The sequence below is a fragment of the Misgurnus anguillicaudatus genome, chromosome 14 (assembly GCF_027580225.2).
Source record: "Misgurnus anguillicaudatus chromosome 14, ASM2758022v2, whole genome shotgun sequence".
NCBI classification, from domain to species: domain Eukaryota; kingdom Metazoa; phylum Chordata; class Actinopteri; order Cypriniformes; family Cobitidae; genus Misgurnus; species Misgurnus anguillicaudatus.
Window position 1 is genome coordinate 3,256,535 of NC_073350.2, and position 21,081 is coordinate 3,277,615.

The window sequence follows — 21,081 nt, forward strand, 5'->3', positions numbered from 1 at the left end:
TTTGGGCACTGGCCACAGCTGCAGCAGTGAATTGAAGGGGCTCTTTATGCGTTTCTCTGTGTCGAGAGGCGGCCACTGAGCCAGCCAACCTGACCGAGTTTAATAGCAGGACAGTTCTACCAATCAGATCGCAGACCTCAACGCGATTCATTCACTTTCCCCGTCTCCATTACCATTCAAGTGACTCTTCAATTGGTATGCAAGTCAAGTGAACATTACTCAACATCTACTCAATGGAAATTTAGGAGCTATAATTGATAAGACCACAGCAGGCATGTGCAAGCAACAGAAACACCTTTGTATAGTACAGTAGAGTAGTTTTACTGTAAACGTCTTTAATCCCAAAAAGGCTTTACTCCTTTAAAATTGTGGAATCAAGGTCTTCCTAGACATGCTTTCTAATATTAAGGCACTGTTTGCTTATTTATTTTGGAGAAAGACAAGAAGACAGGCTCAGATCAGTCAAAGGGCCCTATCATACACCCGGCACAATGCAACGCAATGCACAAAGCAAGTTTTTTATGTAGTTTTAGCCCGATGGCGTTCATATTTTCATTGTTTAAATAGCGAATGCATTTGCGGCCATTTCTGCGCCAATGGGTGTACTGGCTTGAAAATGAGGTGTGTTCAGGCGCATTGCTATATTGAAGCAAATAAAATAGACTACACTAGTGCAATATAGTTTTTTTTATTTAAAGAGCGCATTAGTCATATGCTAATAGGATGACGACACGCGTTTGCTTATCACACATGGATGCGCAGCAGCACACAAACGTTTTTAAAAATTAAGGATTAAAATGATAAAGATTATTATTGAGTCTCTTAGACATAAATGAGAGCAGTTTACAGGACTTTAAAAGGTGTGAAGCTGAGATCAGCTGGGAGAAGAGCTGTTTCACATGTAGCCTTTTAAAAAGTGATAATTTTGCATTTATTTATTTATTTTTAAATGCTACCTCATGGATTTATTGTATTTGGTGACCTTTACCTAAGTAAATGTAAATAGACAGCAGAAATTCAGAGCATTGATTTGAGTATCCATAAGTTTTGCTCAGTTATTTAGGCTATGCGATGATGCAATAGGCTAAAAAAATTGTTAACCGCATAACCACATGATTTGTTGCTTCCTCACCGCAGTAAGAAAATAATCCATACCTTCGCAGCCCTAGATGAGACTCTTATTGGTTTATTGCACGTTACGCTCAATACACACCCATTAAAAGAAACAACCCTTTTAGATTGTGTGCCAGGCGCACAAACCATTTATCATGTCGTTAAACAAGCAAAGTGGTTTCGGACACGCCCTGATTGCACTTGCAACATATGCATTAGACCATGTGCTTAGATCGTTAAAATAGGGCCCAAAACTTTTTAGACCAATCACTTCTTACTTTTTTATAATCTAAGGAACCTCTTTTCAATACAAAAAACATTTGGTGAAACAGAAAGGTGCTTAGAATGTTAAAGGTTCTTTATGGTACCATTCAGTCAAAAATGGTTCTTGCACTCTAAAATTAAAGGTTTGGGACAATTTTGGGATAAATGAATTAAAAATTTTTGGGATAAATGAAAATAAACGGTTCATTGATATAAAAAATGTCTTTAGATTATAAAATCGTAAAAAAGAAATGGTTCTTCTAAGAACTTTTGAGCAAGTTTTTGAATGAACCAAAATTTTCATTGTGAACCACCTTTATATTTAAAAGTATTATTGAACACATTTATATAATTATAATTCATTTTACATGTTAAATGAGCAATGCAAAAGACTTAAAGGTTCTTCATCAGGTTCAGATCATTTACATCTGTTTCATGTTTTTATAATGTCATGAAACAACGTATGTTCAGGGTTGTTGGGACAATATTTCTTGGACTCCAGTAGAAGATACATGGAATAAACAATGGCCCTTATGTTGTAAATGAAACTTTAAATTATGCACAGCATGTACTGTAACTTTGCTACAGATTGAAAGTACTGTCGCCAGTGGCGGATGCAGAACGTGACATATGGGTGGGCATGGATTAAGTCCGGGTGGGCCTGAATCTATGGGTGTCACTTTTGAATAAGAAACTATAACAAGTCTATAAAATTCGTCAAAACTTCAGAACACTAATTTAAACAGCATACACTTTTTTATTGATACTTTAAATTGTAATGCAACGTGACATTTATTAAGCCTTTTTGGTAAAAAAAATATTGGGCTCTCATAGCCTACAAAAAAGAACCTGCACACAGTGACAGGAAATATAAATGAACCCAAAAAAAAACTTATACTTTTTTAAATAACCTATTAAAGTGTTTAAATAAATACGGTTACTAAATGCTTAAAATGAAGCTTCTAACATCATATTCTCTTCAGGCAAATCACTAAAAATATATTTTCGTTCTCACATATTTAAGTTAACTTACTAAATAAAGAAAGAAAAAGGGAATTGCTAGAATAATGTTAGACTCTGATGTTAAACGAAATGACAAATAAATAAACATTTAATATACTTTTTGATGAGCACAAGAGCAAGCCTACTAGTGAAGAGCGGAGCCGAGGAGCGCGCATATCAGACGTGAACGAAAGGAATAATGGATTTAATGCTTTCACTTTATTTCCAGACAGTTTCACTTGTTAGTGAGAATAGTAATGGCTAACAAGATGACGCCGAATTACATACAACATAATTACCTAACTAAATCTGAGAGAATGCAAACACATTACAATATTTTTTCCTCCGCCCGACGGCCAAGGCGCATCATTTTTTTTAGCCCGACAGGAATTCGCCATAGCCCGTAATGGACGTCGGGCAAGCGATTTTGCGAGGTTTGTTTTGTAGAAAGACTTTCTTTAAAGTGAATTTCGTTTTGTATAAATTGTATCTTAATATAAATCAATGTTTGATCAAACAATTGCCTTGATTTAATAAATAAGAAGCAAACCAAGAACGTCTGTGGTGTGGATTGAAGTGAACCCACTATATTTCCGCAGCCTACGTCTTTCTGCTTTAATGCATTTCTTAAATTAATGTCTCAATTACACAGTAGGCTTATAGGTTGTTATGATAGGCTATTTGTTGCTTAAAAGCAATAGGCTATATTGTATAAAGTGTAGCAATAAACGTGGCGTGACTTATAGTGCTGCTATCGCTATATCAAACAACATCACTATGATCAGATGTTTTCTTTCTATTTTTTACCCTGCTGTCATATTTGTTGTGTGTTTATGTTATTGAGAGGAAAGCGCGCAGCACATATTTATAACTTGTTGTTATTCAAAATACGTTTTCTACTTGCTTGCAAAAAAACTTCTTAAAGTGATCATGGATGAAATCTGCTTGGGAATATTTCATTATAACGCAAAATTCAACTGCTTTAATAGTTTTTAAATAGTTATCAGGCTTACTTATAATTTTACTGTTTTTAACATAACATGCAATAGATAAATTACACCACATAAAGTAGTATACATGTCTAACTATACAGAGTAGTATTTTTTACATTTCTGATTGGGCGGGCCAGCTGTCAATCTGCCCGCCCATAGCTCCGCGCCTGACTGTCGCTTCTCTAACACTGCTGTAAGATCCTCACTGCTTGACCTGCTTTGAATCAATTTCCATGGTTCAGCATTGAGATCATCTTAAAGCTCTGTTTACCTCTCCAGGGCGGATCTTGATGTAGAAGTTGCTCCTTTTGTAAGAAATCTTGAGAATCTTTGGCCAGGCGAAGCGGTTGATCCTCAGCCTGTCACGATAAATCAATAGACCATTGGCGCACACTCCCAGCATGATTTCAATCCCTTCTGAATCCTGCAACAGAAAGAGAGGAATAAAGTGAAAAATAAAGTTGGAAGGTGCAGAAGTTACTCACTGTCACAATGAGGGCGTTTTATGACAAGAGTCAGCAAAAATAATGCTAGAACACAAAGTGAAACAAATGAGATATTTGTAAGAAAGGTGAAGCTCTTCTTTAGCATGCCATGGAAACAGTTTTATAAAAGATCAGTGTGAACCGAGTGTACCTTAGCATGATGCAGGTCAACCCCGTACATTGAGAGCTTCTTTGCATTTTCCAGGAAGTTAATTTCGGCTTCTGCAGGCGTCATTCCCCTGAGCCACAGTTACAACAGCAAATCATTTTATTTAATTCAATTTTACATTCATTTTCCACTCATCAACAGTAACCGGAAAAACTAATTTGTAAGTTTTTCTTTTGGTACTACTTAACAACAATTACAAAATAAGGCCGGCACATAGAAACTTGCTAAAGAAGCTACTGGACCGTTCGCCTCGTACTACAGACCTGACTGTGTGATTTATCCACACCATTAACTTTTAAGATACTGACATAAGTTTCAGATGAACATCAATGACAGATGCTGAACAGTAAGATGGTATTTGCCAACAGATGCTTTATGACAGTACCTAACAAGCTCACTGATATTCTCATGAAGAACAATAGTCGGTTAAAAGATCTTGGGATAAGATTTACAGAGACTTCTAATATATTCACTTTCATGACAGCAACAAAAAAAAACACTGGACCATGAATTTGTTTGAAAAAAAAACAACTACAGACATATGAATAAAAATCTCATACCTGTATGTTTTGTGTAACTCCATCACTCTCTCTTCTAGCTCGCGGGTCTGATTCGGGGCGAAACGAAAATCACTGACGTAGTCCGAGCCGTGGTCATCCTGATCGTAATCTCCCAGCTCCGCCTGTATGGTGTAAGAGCCCAACAGAGCATGCGTAACAAAAGAACAGGGCAGGCGGCCGGAGATAATGTCATTCCGCAGCTGCAGACACAGATAATACCTGAAATAGAGAGTGAACATACTAAATATTGATTTGTAGCCTTTGTAGGTAGTCGACAAATTGAATGGAAATGTAAAAAGTTCAAAGATGGTTGCATTGTCTTTCATTGTGGAATCTGTTATCATTAGTAAAATTATAGATCATCACACGTAGTTATTAAAATGTTTGTTAAACGGAAATGTTAATTTACATATTAAATCTTTTGAGATATAAAACAACATGTTACTTTGTTTCCTTTATGTAAACACGCTGCGCTATGCATGCAGGCAAAAAGAGAAGCAGTCTGTGAGGTGAGGAGGTGAAGTTTGTTACCATTTTCATACACCAGTGTTTTCCAACCCAGTCCTACATCGCACCTCTCCCAGGATGTTTTAGATGTATAAAACACCTTGTTTAACCCATCAGCTTGTTTGTGGGTTAAAAAGGGAGACATCTCCAACATTCTGTGAGGAAGCTAATGAGCTTCTAAAAACATCCTAGCAGAGGTGCCACATATAAGACGGTGTTGGGAAATACTATCATACACATTTCTCATTATATTTCTATGTAAGCCCTAAGAGATCATGCATTAAAAGTGCCAAAGAATGCATTGGAATAATATGTTAAAATTTAAATCTACATAGAAGGCATGAGGCTTTATTAAGTGCAAAATTATCCAGAGACGGTTTTACATGGCCATTTACAACCCTAGGATTTGCCTTTAGAATGAAATGGTCTATTATTACCTCATTTGAAAGGGTCATGAATAATAACATTGAGCACTGCTCTGATTGGCTGTTTCTCAGAGCAGCTCCTTCAGTAGCTCTGTGTGTGTGTGTAAACAGATCTTATGCTTGAGTCTTTATCAGATTAAGACACATATTTGAGGAATAATCAATTGTTTGGAGATTGTTAATGGACATTTCTGAGTGGTAAGTTTGTGATTTTTTTTCAGTATGGACCTGCAAAACATAACTTTAACGTCAATAGTAGAACTTCAGCCTAAACGTTAGCATATAGCACTAACTAGTAGAAGTCACAATTTAGTTTTTAGCATTGTAACAACATTGCAATTAATTTAATGTGTAATTTAATGTTGGGGCAACTGTATGTTTGTGTTATGTTGAGATTGGTCTGTTTTCCCGCGGTCTTTTGCATACATGTGGTTTACATAAGAAGGAGAAAACAATCGTGTTTGAGGCTCGCAATATGTCATTACCATGTACAGAACTCATCATTTAATAATTTATAACTAGATAAATATAATTTTACATTCTATGGCACCATTCTTTAATATGTTTTCCTTCCTTTTTGTGATCATGGCTCAAGTATCTTATGAGAAAACAACTTTTAAAATCATAATAGTAAAACTTTTGTTATGTTGTGATCACGAGAAAACAAGAAAAAATATATTCTATTGTCTCTTAAAGGAATAGTCTACTCATTTTCAATATTAAAATATGTTATTACCTTAACTAAGAATTGTTGATACATCCCTCTATCATCTGTGTGCGTGCACGTAAGCGGAGCGCGCTGCGACGCTTCGATAGCATTTAGCTTAGCCCCATTCATTCAATGGTACCATTTAGAGATAAAGTTAGAAGTGACCAAACACATCAACGTTTTTCCTATTTAAGACGAGTAGTTATACGAGCAAGTTTGGTGGTACAAAATAAAACGTAGTGCTTTTCTAAGCGGATTTAAAAGAGGAACTATATTTTATGGCGTAATAGCACTTTTGGGAGTACTTCGACTCGCCTGAAAAGTCCGCTCCCCTTCTCACTCTCATAATGGGAGAGGGAGGGTGTTATTGCGCCGAGTCGAAGTACTCCCAAAAGTGCTATTACGCCATACAATATAGTTCCTCTTTTAAATCCGCCCAGAAAAGCGCCACGCTCCACTTTGCACCACCAAACTTGCCCGCACAACCACTCGTCCCAAACAGGAAAAACGTTGATGTGTTTGGTCACTTCTAACTTTATCTCTAAATGGTACAATTGAATGAATGGGGCTAAGCTAAATGCTATCAAAGCGTCGCAGCACGCTCCAGCGCTTACGTGCACGCACACAGATGATAGAGGGATGTATCAACAATTCTTAATTAAGGTAATAACATATTTTAATATTGACAATGAGTAGACTATTCCTTTAAGGCTTCTGCATATTTCAGATTCTAATGACACTATAAAAAAATGGTGGGTTCTTTTCAAGCCAGCGTTGAGTCAAAAAGGGATGTGGGTTTCTTGTTGGGTTAAATTAACCTAGCAAATGTTTATATTTGACACAACAATGGGTTAAAACAACCCAGGATTTAGAATGTAAACATCTTAATACATTGCTTTATTTTTATAACATTGAGATGTACAGTATTGTTCAAAATAATAGCAGTACAATGTGACTAACCAGAATAATCAAGGTTTTTAGTATATTTTTTATTGCTACGTGGCAAACAAGTTACCAGTAGGTTCAGTAGATTCTCAGAAAACAAATGAGACCCAGCATTCATGATATGCACGCTCTTAAGGCTGTGCAATTGGGCAATTAGTTGAATTAGTTGAAAGGGGTGTGTTCAAAAAAATAGCAGTGTGGCATTCAATCACTGAGGTCATAAATTTTGTGAAGAAACAGTTGTGAATCAGGTGGCCCCTATTTAAGGATGAAGCCAACACTTGTTGAACATGCATTTGAAAGCTGAGGAAAATGGGTCGTTCAAGACATTGTTCAGAAGAACAGCGTACTTTGATTAAAAAGTTGATTGGAGAGGGGAAAACCTATAAAGAGGTGCAAAAAATGATAGGCTGTTCAGCTAAAATGATCTCCAATGCCTTAAAATGGAGAGCAAAACCAGAGAGACGTGGAAGAAAACGGAAGACAACCATCAAAATGGATAGAAGAATAACCAGAATGGCAAAGGCTCAGCCAATGATCACCTCCAGGATGATCAAAGACAGTCTGGAGTTACCTGTAAGTACTGTGACAATTAGAAGACGTCTGTGTGAAGCTAATCTATTTTTAAGAATCCCCCGCAAAGTCCCTCTGTTAAAAAAAAGGCATGTGCAGAAGAGGTTACAATTTGCCAAAGAACACATCAACTGGCCTAAAGAGAAATGGAGGAACATTTTGTGGACTGATGAGAGTAAAATTGTTCTTTTTGGGTCCAAGGGCCACAGGCAGTTTGTGAGACGACCCCCAAACTCTGAATTCAAGCCACAGTACACAGTGAAGACAGTGAAGCATGGAGGTGCAAGCATCATGATATGGGCATGTTTCTCCTACTATGGTGTTGGGCCTATTTATCGCATACCAGGGATCATGGATCAGTTTGCATATGTTAAAATACTTGAAGAGGTCATGTTGCCCTATGCTGAAGAGGACATGCCCTTGAAATGGTTGTTTCAACAAGACAATGACCCAAAACACACTAGTAAACGGGCAAAGTCTCGGTTCCAAACCAACAAAATTAATGTTATGGAGTGGCCAGCCCAATCTCCAGACCTTAATCCAATTGAGAACTTGTGGGGTGATATCAAAAATGCTGTTTCTGAAGCAAAACCAAGAAATGTGAATGAATTGTGGAATGTTGTTAAAGAATCATGAAGTGGAATAACAGCTGAGGGGTGCCACAAGTTGGTTGACTCCATGCCACACAGATGTCAAGCAGTTTTAAAAAACTGTGGTCATACAACTAAATATTAGTTTAGTGATTCACAGGATTGCTAAATCCCAGAAAAACAAATGTTTGTACAAAATAGTTTTGAGTTTGTACAGTCAAAGGTAGACACTGCTATTTTTTTGAACACACCCCTTTCAACTAATTGCCCAATTGCACAGCCTTAAGAGCGTGCATATCATGAATGCTGGGTCTTGTTTGTTTTCTGAGAATCCACTGAACCCACCGGCAACTTGCTTGCCACGTAGCAACAAAAAACATACTAAAAACCTTGACCACTCTGGCTAGTCACATTGCACTGCTATTATTTTGAACAAGACTGTATATTTATTGGTCACATTGCTTTCTAGATGTTATATGCTATTAGAAAGCATATGAAGACCAGGAGATGTGGAGGGAAGATTATTGGTCACCTGGTAATGTCTTCTATGAGCTGGGAGGGGTCCGGTGGATAAAACTTGACAGCAAAAGTAAAATGCCACGGAGAAGCTGTAAACGCACACACACAAATGAGAAAGATGCACAACACTTATGTGAATTACTTATGCCTGCAGACGGACAGAGTAATAAACATTAAAACTATTTCTCATGAGAGCAGCACTTCAGTGGTCTCTGCATGCAGCCCATAAAGCAAAGATCAAACTAAACGTGTCACTTTAAAAGGCCTGAGTTACTGTTTAAAGGAGCATTTCACCCGTAGAAAAACAGTAATATTTATTAAAAGTGGATCATATTTGTAGTCGAAATTTGGTGCCTATTTGACCGAGAAAAGGAGTGTTTGTCTCACCCCCTCTACAAAGATATAGGACTTCCTTCTTTCAATAATGCAAAATGATGATTTTTACATAGGAAGTGCAACTCTGAAATCCATATTTCTCCTGTCTCAGGGGAAACAGAGGGAATGATGCACGACCATTCAAAAACATGACTGGGTTTCTAACTATACACAGCTTAATGCAAATGGGTGCAGTGTTCCTTTAAAGTCTCTCACATTGGAAGCACCATCTAAAAGATGAATCTTAACAGATCAATATGGTTGGCATTATATGGAGGTGATCAGTATAAAACAGAGCCAGACTCTAATAGAGGCTGATTGTGTGTATTTTGTGTGAAAGTTTAATATATGACTCATCCACTCACTTCTCATCTGTTTTTTGATTTCCTTGGATGGGTCCAACCAGTTCTGCAAAACACAATAGAGAAAAAAACATGAAATGCAATATCATTTTTGTCTTATTTTACCATATAAGATATATTAACATCATTTAAAGCAAAACATGCATTAGATAGAGATTTATAAACATTTAGAGAAACATTAGTTCTGATTCTCGAGGGTTGACTCTTCTGGGATGCTTTAATGCAGGGTCTCTCAAAAGGTGGCCCGCAGGCAACATCCAGCCCACATGAGAAAAATGTTTGGCCTGCTAAACTCAAATAAGGATTGCTATGACAAAATATAACCCCAACATTAGAGCTATGGATTGATTGAGAGAGCTGCAATGTGTGCACACAAAAATCAGTTTTCTAAACGTCTTGACTGGACACATACACAAAAAACATTCTCCACAAGTATTCTTGAAAAAAACAATTAAAGTGAACATAATCTCACTCTCATTTTAGTTTCGTTGTTATGAATATACTTGAAAGAGAGAGAGAATTTCCAACATAACACAGAAGTCTTATTTACCGCCTGCAACTCATGACCTGGTTGGGACTTTTCAACGAAATCCAGCGTTAAACAAACATACAACCGCAAAACTCCACTGCTACCCGGGATAAACAAACTATATCCATTTTTTCCATAATTCTGGCTTTCTTCTCCTTACATCCAAAAACACACTTATTTCGTGCCATGAGTTTTGATTTTAAAACAAAGCTGTCGCATGAAGTGATGCCTTTGACTTCTAGTGTCCTTCTAGTGTCCTCAATGCCTTTGACACGTACTTGATCATAAAAATAAATTATATGTCATGTTTACCCATGGTGCGTAAAATGTACCCATGGCTGGAAAAAAACGTTCTCAAACTTGTATGAACCCTAGCGAAGTGCATTTGCCACAGAAATATTCAGTCACACGTCCAACTGCTTTTTTGACACTTTGCCTATATTTAGCATGAGGAGACCATTCAACTGTGTTAATAAGTCAGAATTCATGAAATACCCTTAACCCCCCCCTCCCCCCCTAAATTTAAACAGAGAAGTCATTGTTCTTATTTCTTTAATGACTGTTCACTTGTTTTATAACGTTTGAAGCTGGTATTTTACTGTGTACTGTACATAACTACTTACAAAGAACTTAAAATGCTCTTTAAGTATTAAATCAAAGTCAAAGTATCTTTATTTGCCTCCCTAGGGAGAAATTTGTTTTGGAGATAAGGGAATTGCTACAGGAAAATTTAAAAACAAAGACACAACACAGATACAAAGATAAAACAGATAAAATTCAAGAAGTACATAAAACATTAAGACCACTCGAGTAGCTGTGCAAAATTGCAATCTACCGTTACTTAAAAACAATTAGTGCAAAATGATATCATATCATGACCATACATAACATTCAATCACAAATAACAAAACATTTATATTAATAGAAAAAATTCCTGGTCTCACCTACATTGCTGCTTATTTATGAGATTAATTGAAAGAGGAACCAGTGATCACTTATACTTATATTATATTTACACAGAGGGACCCTGTACCTCTTTCCTGAGTTTAAAAGCTCAAACTCTGAAAACAACACATGAGAGTTATCTGATATAATGATCTTAGCCTGCCTGATTATTGTCTGATCAAAAAGTTCCCACAGATTTAGGGGTGCTGGTGTACCCATGATCTTTCCTGCCGTCTTGACCAGATAAAAAAATCAGAGTTTTTGATTTAACTGTAAAATGTCCAAATTAGCTGGTGATACCATACCGAAGAATGGACTCAATAGTAGAAAATTAGGGTAACACTTTACAATAAGGTTCATTAGTTAACACTTGTTAATGTATTAACTAACATGAACAAACCATGAGCAATACATTTGTTACAGTATTTATTAATCTTTGTTAATGTTAGTTAATAGAAATAAAGCTGTTCATTGTTTGTTCATGTTAGTTCACAGTGCATTAATTAATGTTAACAAGATTTTAATAAAGTATTGGTAATGGCTGAAATTAACATGAAAAAATATTAATAAATGCTGTATAAGTGCAGTTCATTATAAGTTCATGTTAACTAATGATCCTTATTGTAAAGTATTTCCAAAATTAGCATAATATTTTTACTGGCATAATATATTTCTTATCTGAAAAATAATCTAATCTGTGACTGGAAAAAACATGATATGATCCAAACAGTGAGTTTTGTGACCTATTGAACCACTTTTAAATGGCGAGTAGATCTAGTGTGGGAATGAGCAGGAACAGTTGGCTTGCATGGAAATGCTGATTTTTTTTTTGTTTGTTAAAAACAATAGCATCAGAAAGCAAAAGCAGAGCAAACACTGTGGTCAGTGGCCCTTTGTATAAAAGCATTATATCACACTTAAATTGTGCTGAATGTTAGCATGGCTATGATTACACAGCACATTAGTTTTAAGGGATGTTAAATGATATTTTTAATGATATATATTTGACTTTTTTAAGTAAAAATGCTGGTTTAAAAAAATGCTGTCCTAATGTCTCTGAATTGATACACAGTAAGGCGCTGCATCTCTCTGCTGGGAGTTGCAGCAGGTGATAAATGCAAATCTCAGCATCTGTCTTTTCCACCGTGGTTTTAAATTTAAATGAGATGCTCGCTGTTTGGGGCATTAAGAAAGATCAGAAGAGATCAATGCAATCTGCAATACATCTGCATAAACTTCATTTCCAGCATAAGGCTGTTTTGTACTGAGGATATGGATATGCAACAATAGACTAATAGTCTTTCTTTTGGTTAATATTGACAATTGCAGTTTGAAAATATAATACTGGCTATGTTTTGAATAAAATTCTAGCAAAAAAGCTTAAATGTTTAATATGCATAATATGCAGTACTGCATTACATGTGTACATACATTGTATGCATATTCTAATTTTCCAAAGGTATAATGTAGGGGAGACTGGGGTTGGTTGTCACAATTTTTACTCATGCATGAATTGCTCATTTTCAAAAAATCTTTCAGCAGTAATTCCTACATGAAATGAAACTTTGGAGTCTTGGCTTTAAATGTGTATATTTTTACTTTTCAAATGTATTGTAACAGGAAGTAATTAACCATCAAAGACACTCTGACACAATGTGACAACCAACCCCATCATGGTTGTCCCTATAGTGATTCAATAGGATTTCAGTGATAAATTGGGATTTGAAAAGATAATGTGTAACTTTTTAGTTTTTTAAGCTTGAAACTGCAAATAAGTTTTAATACGTATGCACCCCTATGATAGTTGTTATTAATGCCCCTTATGTTTAAACAATGGGATTAAAGTGGGTGATCAGTTACTTGAATAGGCTTTATGCCCAGCTGCAAACTGATTAATCCAGGTGTGTCTGATTATTGTTGTTGTGACTACTGAGGTCAGGCACACCTGGATTAATCAGCCCGTCCAACAATGGCAGACAGGAAACAAGAAGCCGGCCGAAGTTCAGGAAGTAGTGCAGCTGGGCATAAACCCCATTGTCTACTGTGTTGAGAAATAAAATGAAATAATTTTTAGTGTTAAAAGCTCTTTATTTAATGCTTTATTTATTTTATTTTAACAGCAAACAAAAACAAACAAACCGACAAACAGTCTTAAAAGGTCTACATGTCCAATACTCACATGTGACAACCAACCCTGCAAGCTGTGTGACAACCATCCCCAACCGACTTCTTGACAAACATACTAAGCTGATAGCTAAAAGATGACTCAAAATAAAGCTACTACTTTTAGCTTTTTAATGAGTGTTTTGTTTTTGAATGACTAACATCTTACAAGATCTCAACACAAAAACAACACCAACATGATAATTTACTCTGACCCATAAAAATAAAAAATTGTCTCCTAACCTCAATGTTTTGTGTCTGCTCAGCAAAATTTCAAGTGCAAATGAGTAAGCTATTAAAGGCTAACAAATTGATATCAAAATTGTACCACAGCACCATGTAGTATGTCTGGAATAAGCAGTGTGACAACCAACCCATGAGACAACCAGCCCCGGTTTCCCCTACTACACTCACGTTATTTCACTTGTATTATTTCACTCACCTGTAACTGATGTACAGTTACAGGTATTATCTAAATTTTGCATAACTTGTGTGTCTAGATATTAGATACTAGATTGTGCTCATGGGGTATTTTGTGCACTGTGAGTACAGTATTGTGCCCTTATTGTATTTTGCAAATTTTGTCAAATGTGTTATGATTCAGCCAACCCCTGCATACAGTAGGTCTACAGAAAATTGGCTACTGTGCAATGTATACATACTGGATACTGCAAAAATATTGTAGTGCTAAAGTACAAATGTTGTTAGCCATATACTGTTATGCAGCCTCAGTCTGTTCATTGACCAAGTGGTTTATTCTCAGAACTACTTTTTTCGAAGCGCCAGTAAAGAAATCCAAGCATACACTCTAAAAACAAACGGTGCTATATAGCACCAAAAGTGGTTCTTTGGTCGTAATCATAGAAGAACCGCTTTTAGTGCCATATAGCACCGGTGAAGCACCTGTGTAGAACCATATGTGGTGTTATAGTGGTTCTATATGGCCCCCATATGGTTCTACACAGGTGCTTCACCGGTGCTATATGGTGTATTGTTTGCCATTGACATGTATGCATCTGGCAGATGCTTTTATCTAAAACAACAATACATTACAATATTTATTATCAGTATGGGCCTGGATTCAAACCCGTGCTCTATCACTAAGCTACCGTATACAGCAGCACTGCACTGACAGCTGCTGGCACCATAAACTTTTTTTTTTAAATCTCCCTTTATGTCTATGAAAAAACATATTAGCGTAGTAGAGGTCTGCCGCAATATGAGGATGAGTAATGTAAAATTTTCTCTTTTTTGTGAACCGTATTGTGCTGAAGCACAGTAGTTGAGTGTATGATGGGTAGCACAATCATTTGAGTCATTGAGTACATTCAGTTCTGTTTCCAAACACAGACCAAAAAAGACATATGTTCATTTATCAACATGCAAAGCAAATTAATGCACAATGAGTATCAGTTATCTGTCACAATCTTCATGGTGTCTGACCAAAGTAAAGAGCACTTCATTATAAACGTTCCCTCTCATTAACAATTTGGGGGGGGGCTGTCTACTTCTGTTTATTTATCCGAATATCACACTGACATTAAAGAGTAAATGTTTTTCCCAAATGGCATGAAAATGACATGGCAATAATATCTTCTGTGATGGCTGGGAAATTGCATTTTAATCAATAAAGCTCAGTTCCACTACTATGACATGTTTGGCATAAAGCTAAAGCAAGATTAGTGCTGTTTCAGAGGAGGATATCTGACAGCAGGGATGATGGTTAAAAACTCTATCATTCTTATAAGCAGTAAAACTTGACAGAAGGCGGTGTATTTCGAGATCCTTTGAGACATGCAACAATAGTCATGTTATGATTCATGTTTAATCACATGCTATTTTGACAACACAAAAATGTGTTTCTATTTAAATAATTCTAATTTACCAATACAACTTATTATGTGTTATGTCTCTGGCATAACGACAGCATATATTTGAACTAGCATGAACTACACAATCTTTTTTATTGCATTGTAGCATGATTTAAAGAACATCTGCCCATCTGACCCCATTCACTTTCATAGTAGGAAAAAATTATTCTAAAGAAGTGAATGGGGCTCATAAACAGTTTGTTTACAACATTTCTCAAAATAACTACCTTCGTCTTCATCAGAACAAATAAATGTATACAGTTTGTAACAACATGAGAGTGAGTAAATGATGAAAGAATTTTCATTTTTGCCCTTTTAATGTGTGCCTTGTTACTAAATCACCTGCAGAAATATCCACACCAAAATGGCATAAAAACATGGTTTAGGTTTTGATTTTATGTGTATTGGAGCTGCTTTGCTGCTGTCATGACACTTCTCTTCTATTGGCTGTGTATGAGATTCAACACATAACATACGTTCTCTACAGTAAATACTGGCAGCTATATTTAGATGCAAGAGATAAAAGGGCCAATCACATATCAGTATGCAAATAAATGCAAGAAAAAACACCAACTGCAATTCGCTGTGCAAATATTTGCAGTGACATTATTGCTCTCAGAATTTAGATATTGAACATAAAGGGCCATATCATACATCCGGCACAATGCAGCGCAATCTGCAAGTGTTTTTTGCTAGTTTCAGCCCGACGCAGTTATCATTTTCACATTCAGCGACACTTTGTTTAAATAGCAAATGCATTTGCACCTAAAACAGACTACGCCACTGATCAATTAAAACCTGCTCTAATGTCAATGATGCAATATTGTTTTTGTTATTTAAAGAGCGGGTTAGTAGTAATATGCACCTGTAAACGTTATGACAATGCGCATTGGCTTATCACTCCAACACAGCAGCACACAAACGTTTTTAATTATGAAAAATTAAAGCATTAAAATGTAAAATATTATTATTGAGTCTCTTGGACATAAATGAGGACAAATTACAAGAAGTAAGAAGGTGTAAAGAGCAGGTTTACCTGTAGCCTGGTAAGTAATTGAATGTTTAGCTTTGAAAAAAAGCAAATATTGCATTAATTTTTAAATGGTACCCCACAGATTTATTGTATATGATGACTTTGTGCCTGTAAATATGGTGAAGTGAGAACCTTTTTTATATAATGCTTTTCAAAGCATTCACGGCATTATACTGAGTTCATGTAGGCTATCCATTCATTTACAGCAATTAAAAGCCTGCTAATTTTATTTCCATGATCGAAAGGAAACAATTTTTAAAGGGAACCAAAGGTTTTAATAAAAAGAAAAAAAATTAAACACAAATAAAAACAATGCATTTTTTACATCAATCTTAAACTGATGGTCCTCTTCCAATTCCAGTTCACAATTCCACCATCTAAATAGGGAATCAACACGAGTGCAACTGGCTTTAAAAGGGATGAGAGATGAGACTCTCATTGGTTTATTGCACGTTATGCCCAAAACACAACCATTACTCATTACGCGATTACGGGAACAACCCTTTTAAAACTTTGCGCTAGGCGCAAAAACCATTTATCCCACCATTAAATTACCAAAAGTGGATTCAGACACACTCTTCATTCAACACTGTGCGCCGTGCGCTTTAGATCATGAGCTAAGATCTTTTAAAAATGGCCCTAAATCATTGAGAGACCTGATAATTTATTTAGAAATCAAAGAAAAAATGGAGTTTGTAATTTAATTGTTTCACATGTTAAATGAATTGCACAATATTTTGTAGAGGAAGAAGATGATAAAGAACACAATTTGGTCTATTTTTACCAACCGCCAAGTTGATATAGGCAAAAATAGTAAGTCTGTTTGCTCTGAAAAGTAAGTGCACCTTAAAAATTCTATATTGTTATATGGAAGTAATAGGTTACTAATGTGTGCATATAATCTCAGTTTCCCTAAACGGAACAATAAAGCCCTAAGTCTGATATAACTTGAGGTATCATTCACGTATGCAGCACAAAATGCGTGGCACGTTCAAGATACAACTTTTGCCTAAACTCCTCACAAAAACTTCACATATAACTGAAAGAGTGAAATCACTGCTTATGGTTACAATTACAATAGTTTTAAAGAGTTTGAAAGAGTAATAAATAATCCAGCAGTGGCGGCTCGTGACTGCTCATCCGAGAGGCGCTAATTCAAAATAAGTGTTCGGAGTGTTGAGAGATCCTGTGTGCATCACATGTTTTGTCAAAATAAGTGCCTGCTGCACACGCGTCAAAACCATTTATGATAAATGAGACGCTCCATTCACAACATACACGCAAGACACTCTCTTAAAGGAACACGCTCAGATTTTGGGAATTTAGCTTATTCACTGTATCCCCCAGAGTTAGATAAGTTCATACATACATATGACGGGCTACATACATGTTGTGACGAACTTCGCATCAAGCGCCCTCAGAAAAAGAAGTCACCGGCCGCCACTGTAATCCAGTATATTTTTTGTCAATAGTATGTTTCACAATCCATACCAAAAAGCAACGTTTTAGCTCATGTCAGTAACTTACACACAGCTACCTGACAGCACAATCGGATGCCATTCAGAAAGCCAAGTCGCAGCCAATGCATAATTACTAAAATTGCTTCTCTCTCCACAACAATTACCCTGCCTCCCGTGGGTCTCAACCCCGAACACAAGAACAAAAGCATTGTTTCAATGTGAACTGAAGAATTCAGAATATGCAATACTGTATTTCAGCGACTGGCAGGAGGGCCTGTTTGTACCCTGCTGCTTCAAGAGACTGCAACTCTCCGAAACAACTTCACAATCTATCAAAATATCCCAGAGGAAAATGATATTGCTCAGAGGTTCTTCTTTTATAGCTCAGGAGACTTAATTGTTGGTTATGTTTCATTTAGGCATCAAATTTGATTTAAACGTTTCTCGTGCTTTTATTCCTAAGGTAATAAAACTGGATATACAGAAGTCAATTTTGACGTGGAAAGGGAGCATACATTTTTTACACTAATGTCAATAACATATCTTAGATAATTCAGTTTTTGATGCGAGTTGTTTCAGTTCATATTGACTCTGTATTTTGATTGTGGGCTTTTGTTCAATCACAGTTTCAGACACTGTAAAGATCTCTTCCAGAGGAGATGGAAACCTAAAAGCAGGAGACTCAATTTGCTCTTATTGCGTCTGGGAAAAAGAAAATGAAATACTAGAAAGAGCTAGAAAGAGTGATTTTTCTTTTCAATGGTTTGTAGAGTCTGAGGAGTATTGATGGAAATCGTTCAAACGGCTCTCTGACCTTTTGGCTGTCAGAATCACTGAAGGTCAAGCCGAAGTAGTCCTTCTCCAACAGCTTTAGATGTTCACACACCATGTCCAGGAGAAGTTGACCTTTACACAGTTTCTGCAAACACAATCAAACAGATAAGGGTTAAAACACAAAGAAGAAAACTGTGCATTTAGCAGCTTTACAAACAATAACTATTTATAAATCCTTGTGTTAAGGAAATACTGTGTGTTTTTCTTTTGTCTGTATTTTGACAGTCAAATATACAATTTACATTTGACAGACACGTGTGCATTTCAGGAATACATTTCTGGGGAAAACTTCTATTTGTATGCTATATTTTTACAGCAACTAAAAGTACTCTATGAATTACAAGTGATTACAACATAAGCAGATTAATAAATTGCAACTATTACATATCAGTATAGTGTGACAAAAGTAAATCATTAATGAGACATTGCAAAAATATCTCTTAATGTCTTATTTCCAAATCATTGAACATAAGTCCATCACTGGCCTACAGTTCACAGTAATCCATTTAATCTGTTTGAGGCAGATATTCGTGACATCTTTAATTGTTCAATGTACAGATGCACATCCCCATTACCATTGTGTCACATCTTACTGTTGATCAGCATATAGTTCTTATATTCAAATTCAATATATATATATATTTAAGCAATATCGCTCGAGTAGGAGTGTGATATAGCTCTATATCATCACGGCTGTGATTAGGCCAGAGGCCGAGTGCCGGAGGCAATCACAGCCGTGATGATATAGAGCTATATCACACGACTCCGAGAGCGATATTGCAACAGTTCGACGGCACACGTTTGAAAAACGAAAACTAGAAAACAACAACGGAGTTATTTTAAAAGCCTCTTTGTTTGAGAACTACTTCTTCCGCCACGGATTTGAGGGCGGCCAGAATGACAGGTAACACTTTCGGCTGCTTTGAAGCTCATAACAACTCAATGGACGGAAAAGCCGTTACTTTATATTACCGTTTCTTGGTCACAAAGTGTAGTTTTAAGATTAGTTCAGTCGAGAATGTATATGTATTATATTTAAATCTGCAGTCGATTAGTAAAGATAGCGCCTGTTTGAACGTTTGCTTAGTGAGATTCGGTACGAATGAGAACCAAAGCATGAGCGGACGTCAGTGTTCACTCGCCCCGCTGACCACCGCCCTCTCTGGGCTACATCTCTGAAAGGGATTCCCTGGCTATCATGTTGGCCTTGTTTGTTTATGATCGTCAAAATGAGATCAAATCAGCAGTATTTGGTGTCATGATCAAACTATTACTTGTTTTTTAATTCATATTTAGTGTCTTTTGTGTTGTTATTGTTTTGGCGCGAGGTAAAAGTTAATAAAACTATTTGTATAACGTTACTATTGCGTTCTCATTTATTCTTAACGCGATACGAGCACTCGATTATTATTATTAAACTTTGTTCTTGTCAGTACTATATAAAACTGTTTTTTATAAGTGTCAGAGATATGTTTTTGCATGCTGCTTATAAATATATCAGTGGCGATATCTCATAACATGTTTTAATAGTCAGGTCACGATAAAGTAAATGATCAATGTCCACATTTAAAAGCTGCGGTGCTTACGGTGTTTTCGCGTTCTGATAAGAAATATAGATTCAGACTGATTTATGAGCCAACTAATGAGACACACGGAGCGTGATTCAAACAGCGCGTCTGTGTTTTTCCATTCAGAGATGAGCCTGCTTAGGACCTCCATTCACTAGGTGGCGGAATAATACGAAAGGTGAAGCGGTTACAGTGCTGTTATCAGCACAATATCGTATGGCTCTTAGCCAATCAGATTCGAGAACCAGAAAGAACTGTTGTATAAATATATATATATATATATATATATATATATATATATATATATATATATATATATATATATATATATATATATATACCATTTACATTTGACAGACACGTGTGCATATACATAAAATTTTATATACATAAAATTGTTAGTGTATCCAACAAGAGATCTGAATCCAGCACAACCAACCTGATCTCACAGGAATTCATACATATTTTTCAAGTTGGCTAATTCATTATCAATTAATATTAAGTTCAACATCTATCATTACGAATTATTTAAACATATGAATTAGCCACCTTTTAAGATATGTATGATTTGCCATGACATTTGTGTGACCCAGCAGAGAACTTGGCTTACTAAGCCCCCCATGCAGAACACAGACAGAAAACTTACTGTACTGTCACTACTGAAATTTCCATCACTTTATAGTTCAGACTTGGAAATCACAATTGTAAACTTTTCTTAAATTGTATCTTACAGTACATCACCTCCCCAGAGAAATAAATCAACCGTCTCCCTCCTTATATAATGACCAGGAGCATCTTTACAGTGACATCAGCTTTATTTAGAGCTGTTTTTAGTTACAGACCCATTCCTGATGCTCCCTGTGGGAGAGTGTGGCCGCAAAGAGTGGACTGTCACTTTAACACGCACATTGTGTGCCTAACAGTCACAGCTGCTGCTGATGTTACTGCCGCTTCCAGGCAACCTGTTTCCCTAGCAACGGCCAGACAGCTGTTGCCACAGCAACAGATGGATGGTGCTCCCTCCTGGATCCTTGTGATTTAGGAGCATTGTTTGGATAAGTTCTTCGTCTTTGTCTCATTAAGAGATG

The 21,081-nt window shown here is 36.3% G+C and overlaps 1 protein-coding gene across 11 annotated transcripts in view; it reads right to left on the bottom strand.

Annotated features, from left to right (window-relative positions):
- LOC129427325 (band 4.1-like protein 1) overlaps positions 1-21,081 on the bottom strand; it is a 126,401-nt gene that overhangs the window by 31,794 nt on the left and 73,526 nt on the right. For all 11 annotated transcript variants that reach the window (XM_073875736.1, XM_073875742.1, XM_073875741.1 and 8 more), the window contains exons 4-9: positions 18,406-18,510; positions 9,594-9,636; positions 8,867-8,942; positions 4,586-4,804; positions 4,008-4,095; positions 3,643-3,795 (exon numbers count right to left, since the gene is read on the bottom strand). In XM_073875736.1, coding sequence (XP_073731837.1) covers positions 3,643-3,795; positions 4,008-4,095; positions 4,586-4,804; positions 8,867-8,942; positions 9,594-9,636; positions 18,406-18,510 — 684 coding nt within the window. The remainder of the gene's footprint in view (positions 1-3,642; positions 3,796-4,007; positions 4,096-4,585; positions 4,805-8,866; positions 8,943-9,593; positions 9,637-18,405; positions 18,511-21,081) is intronic.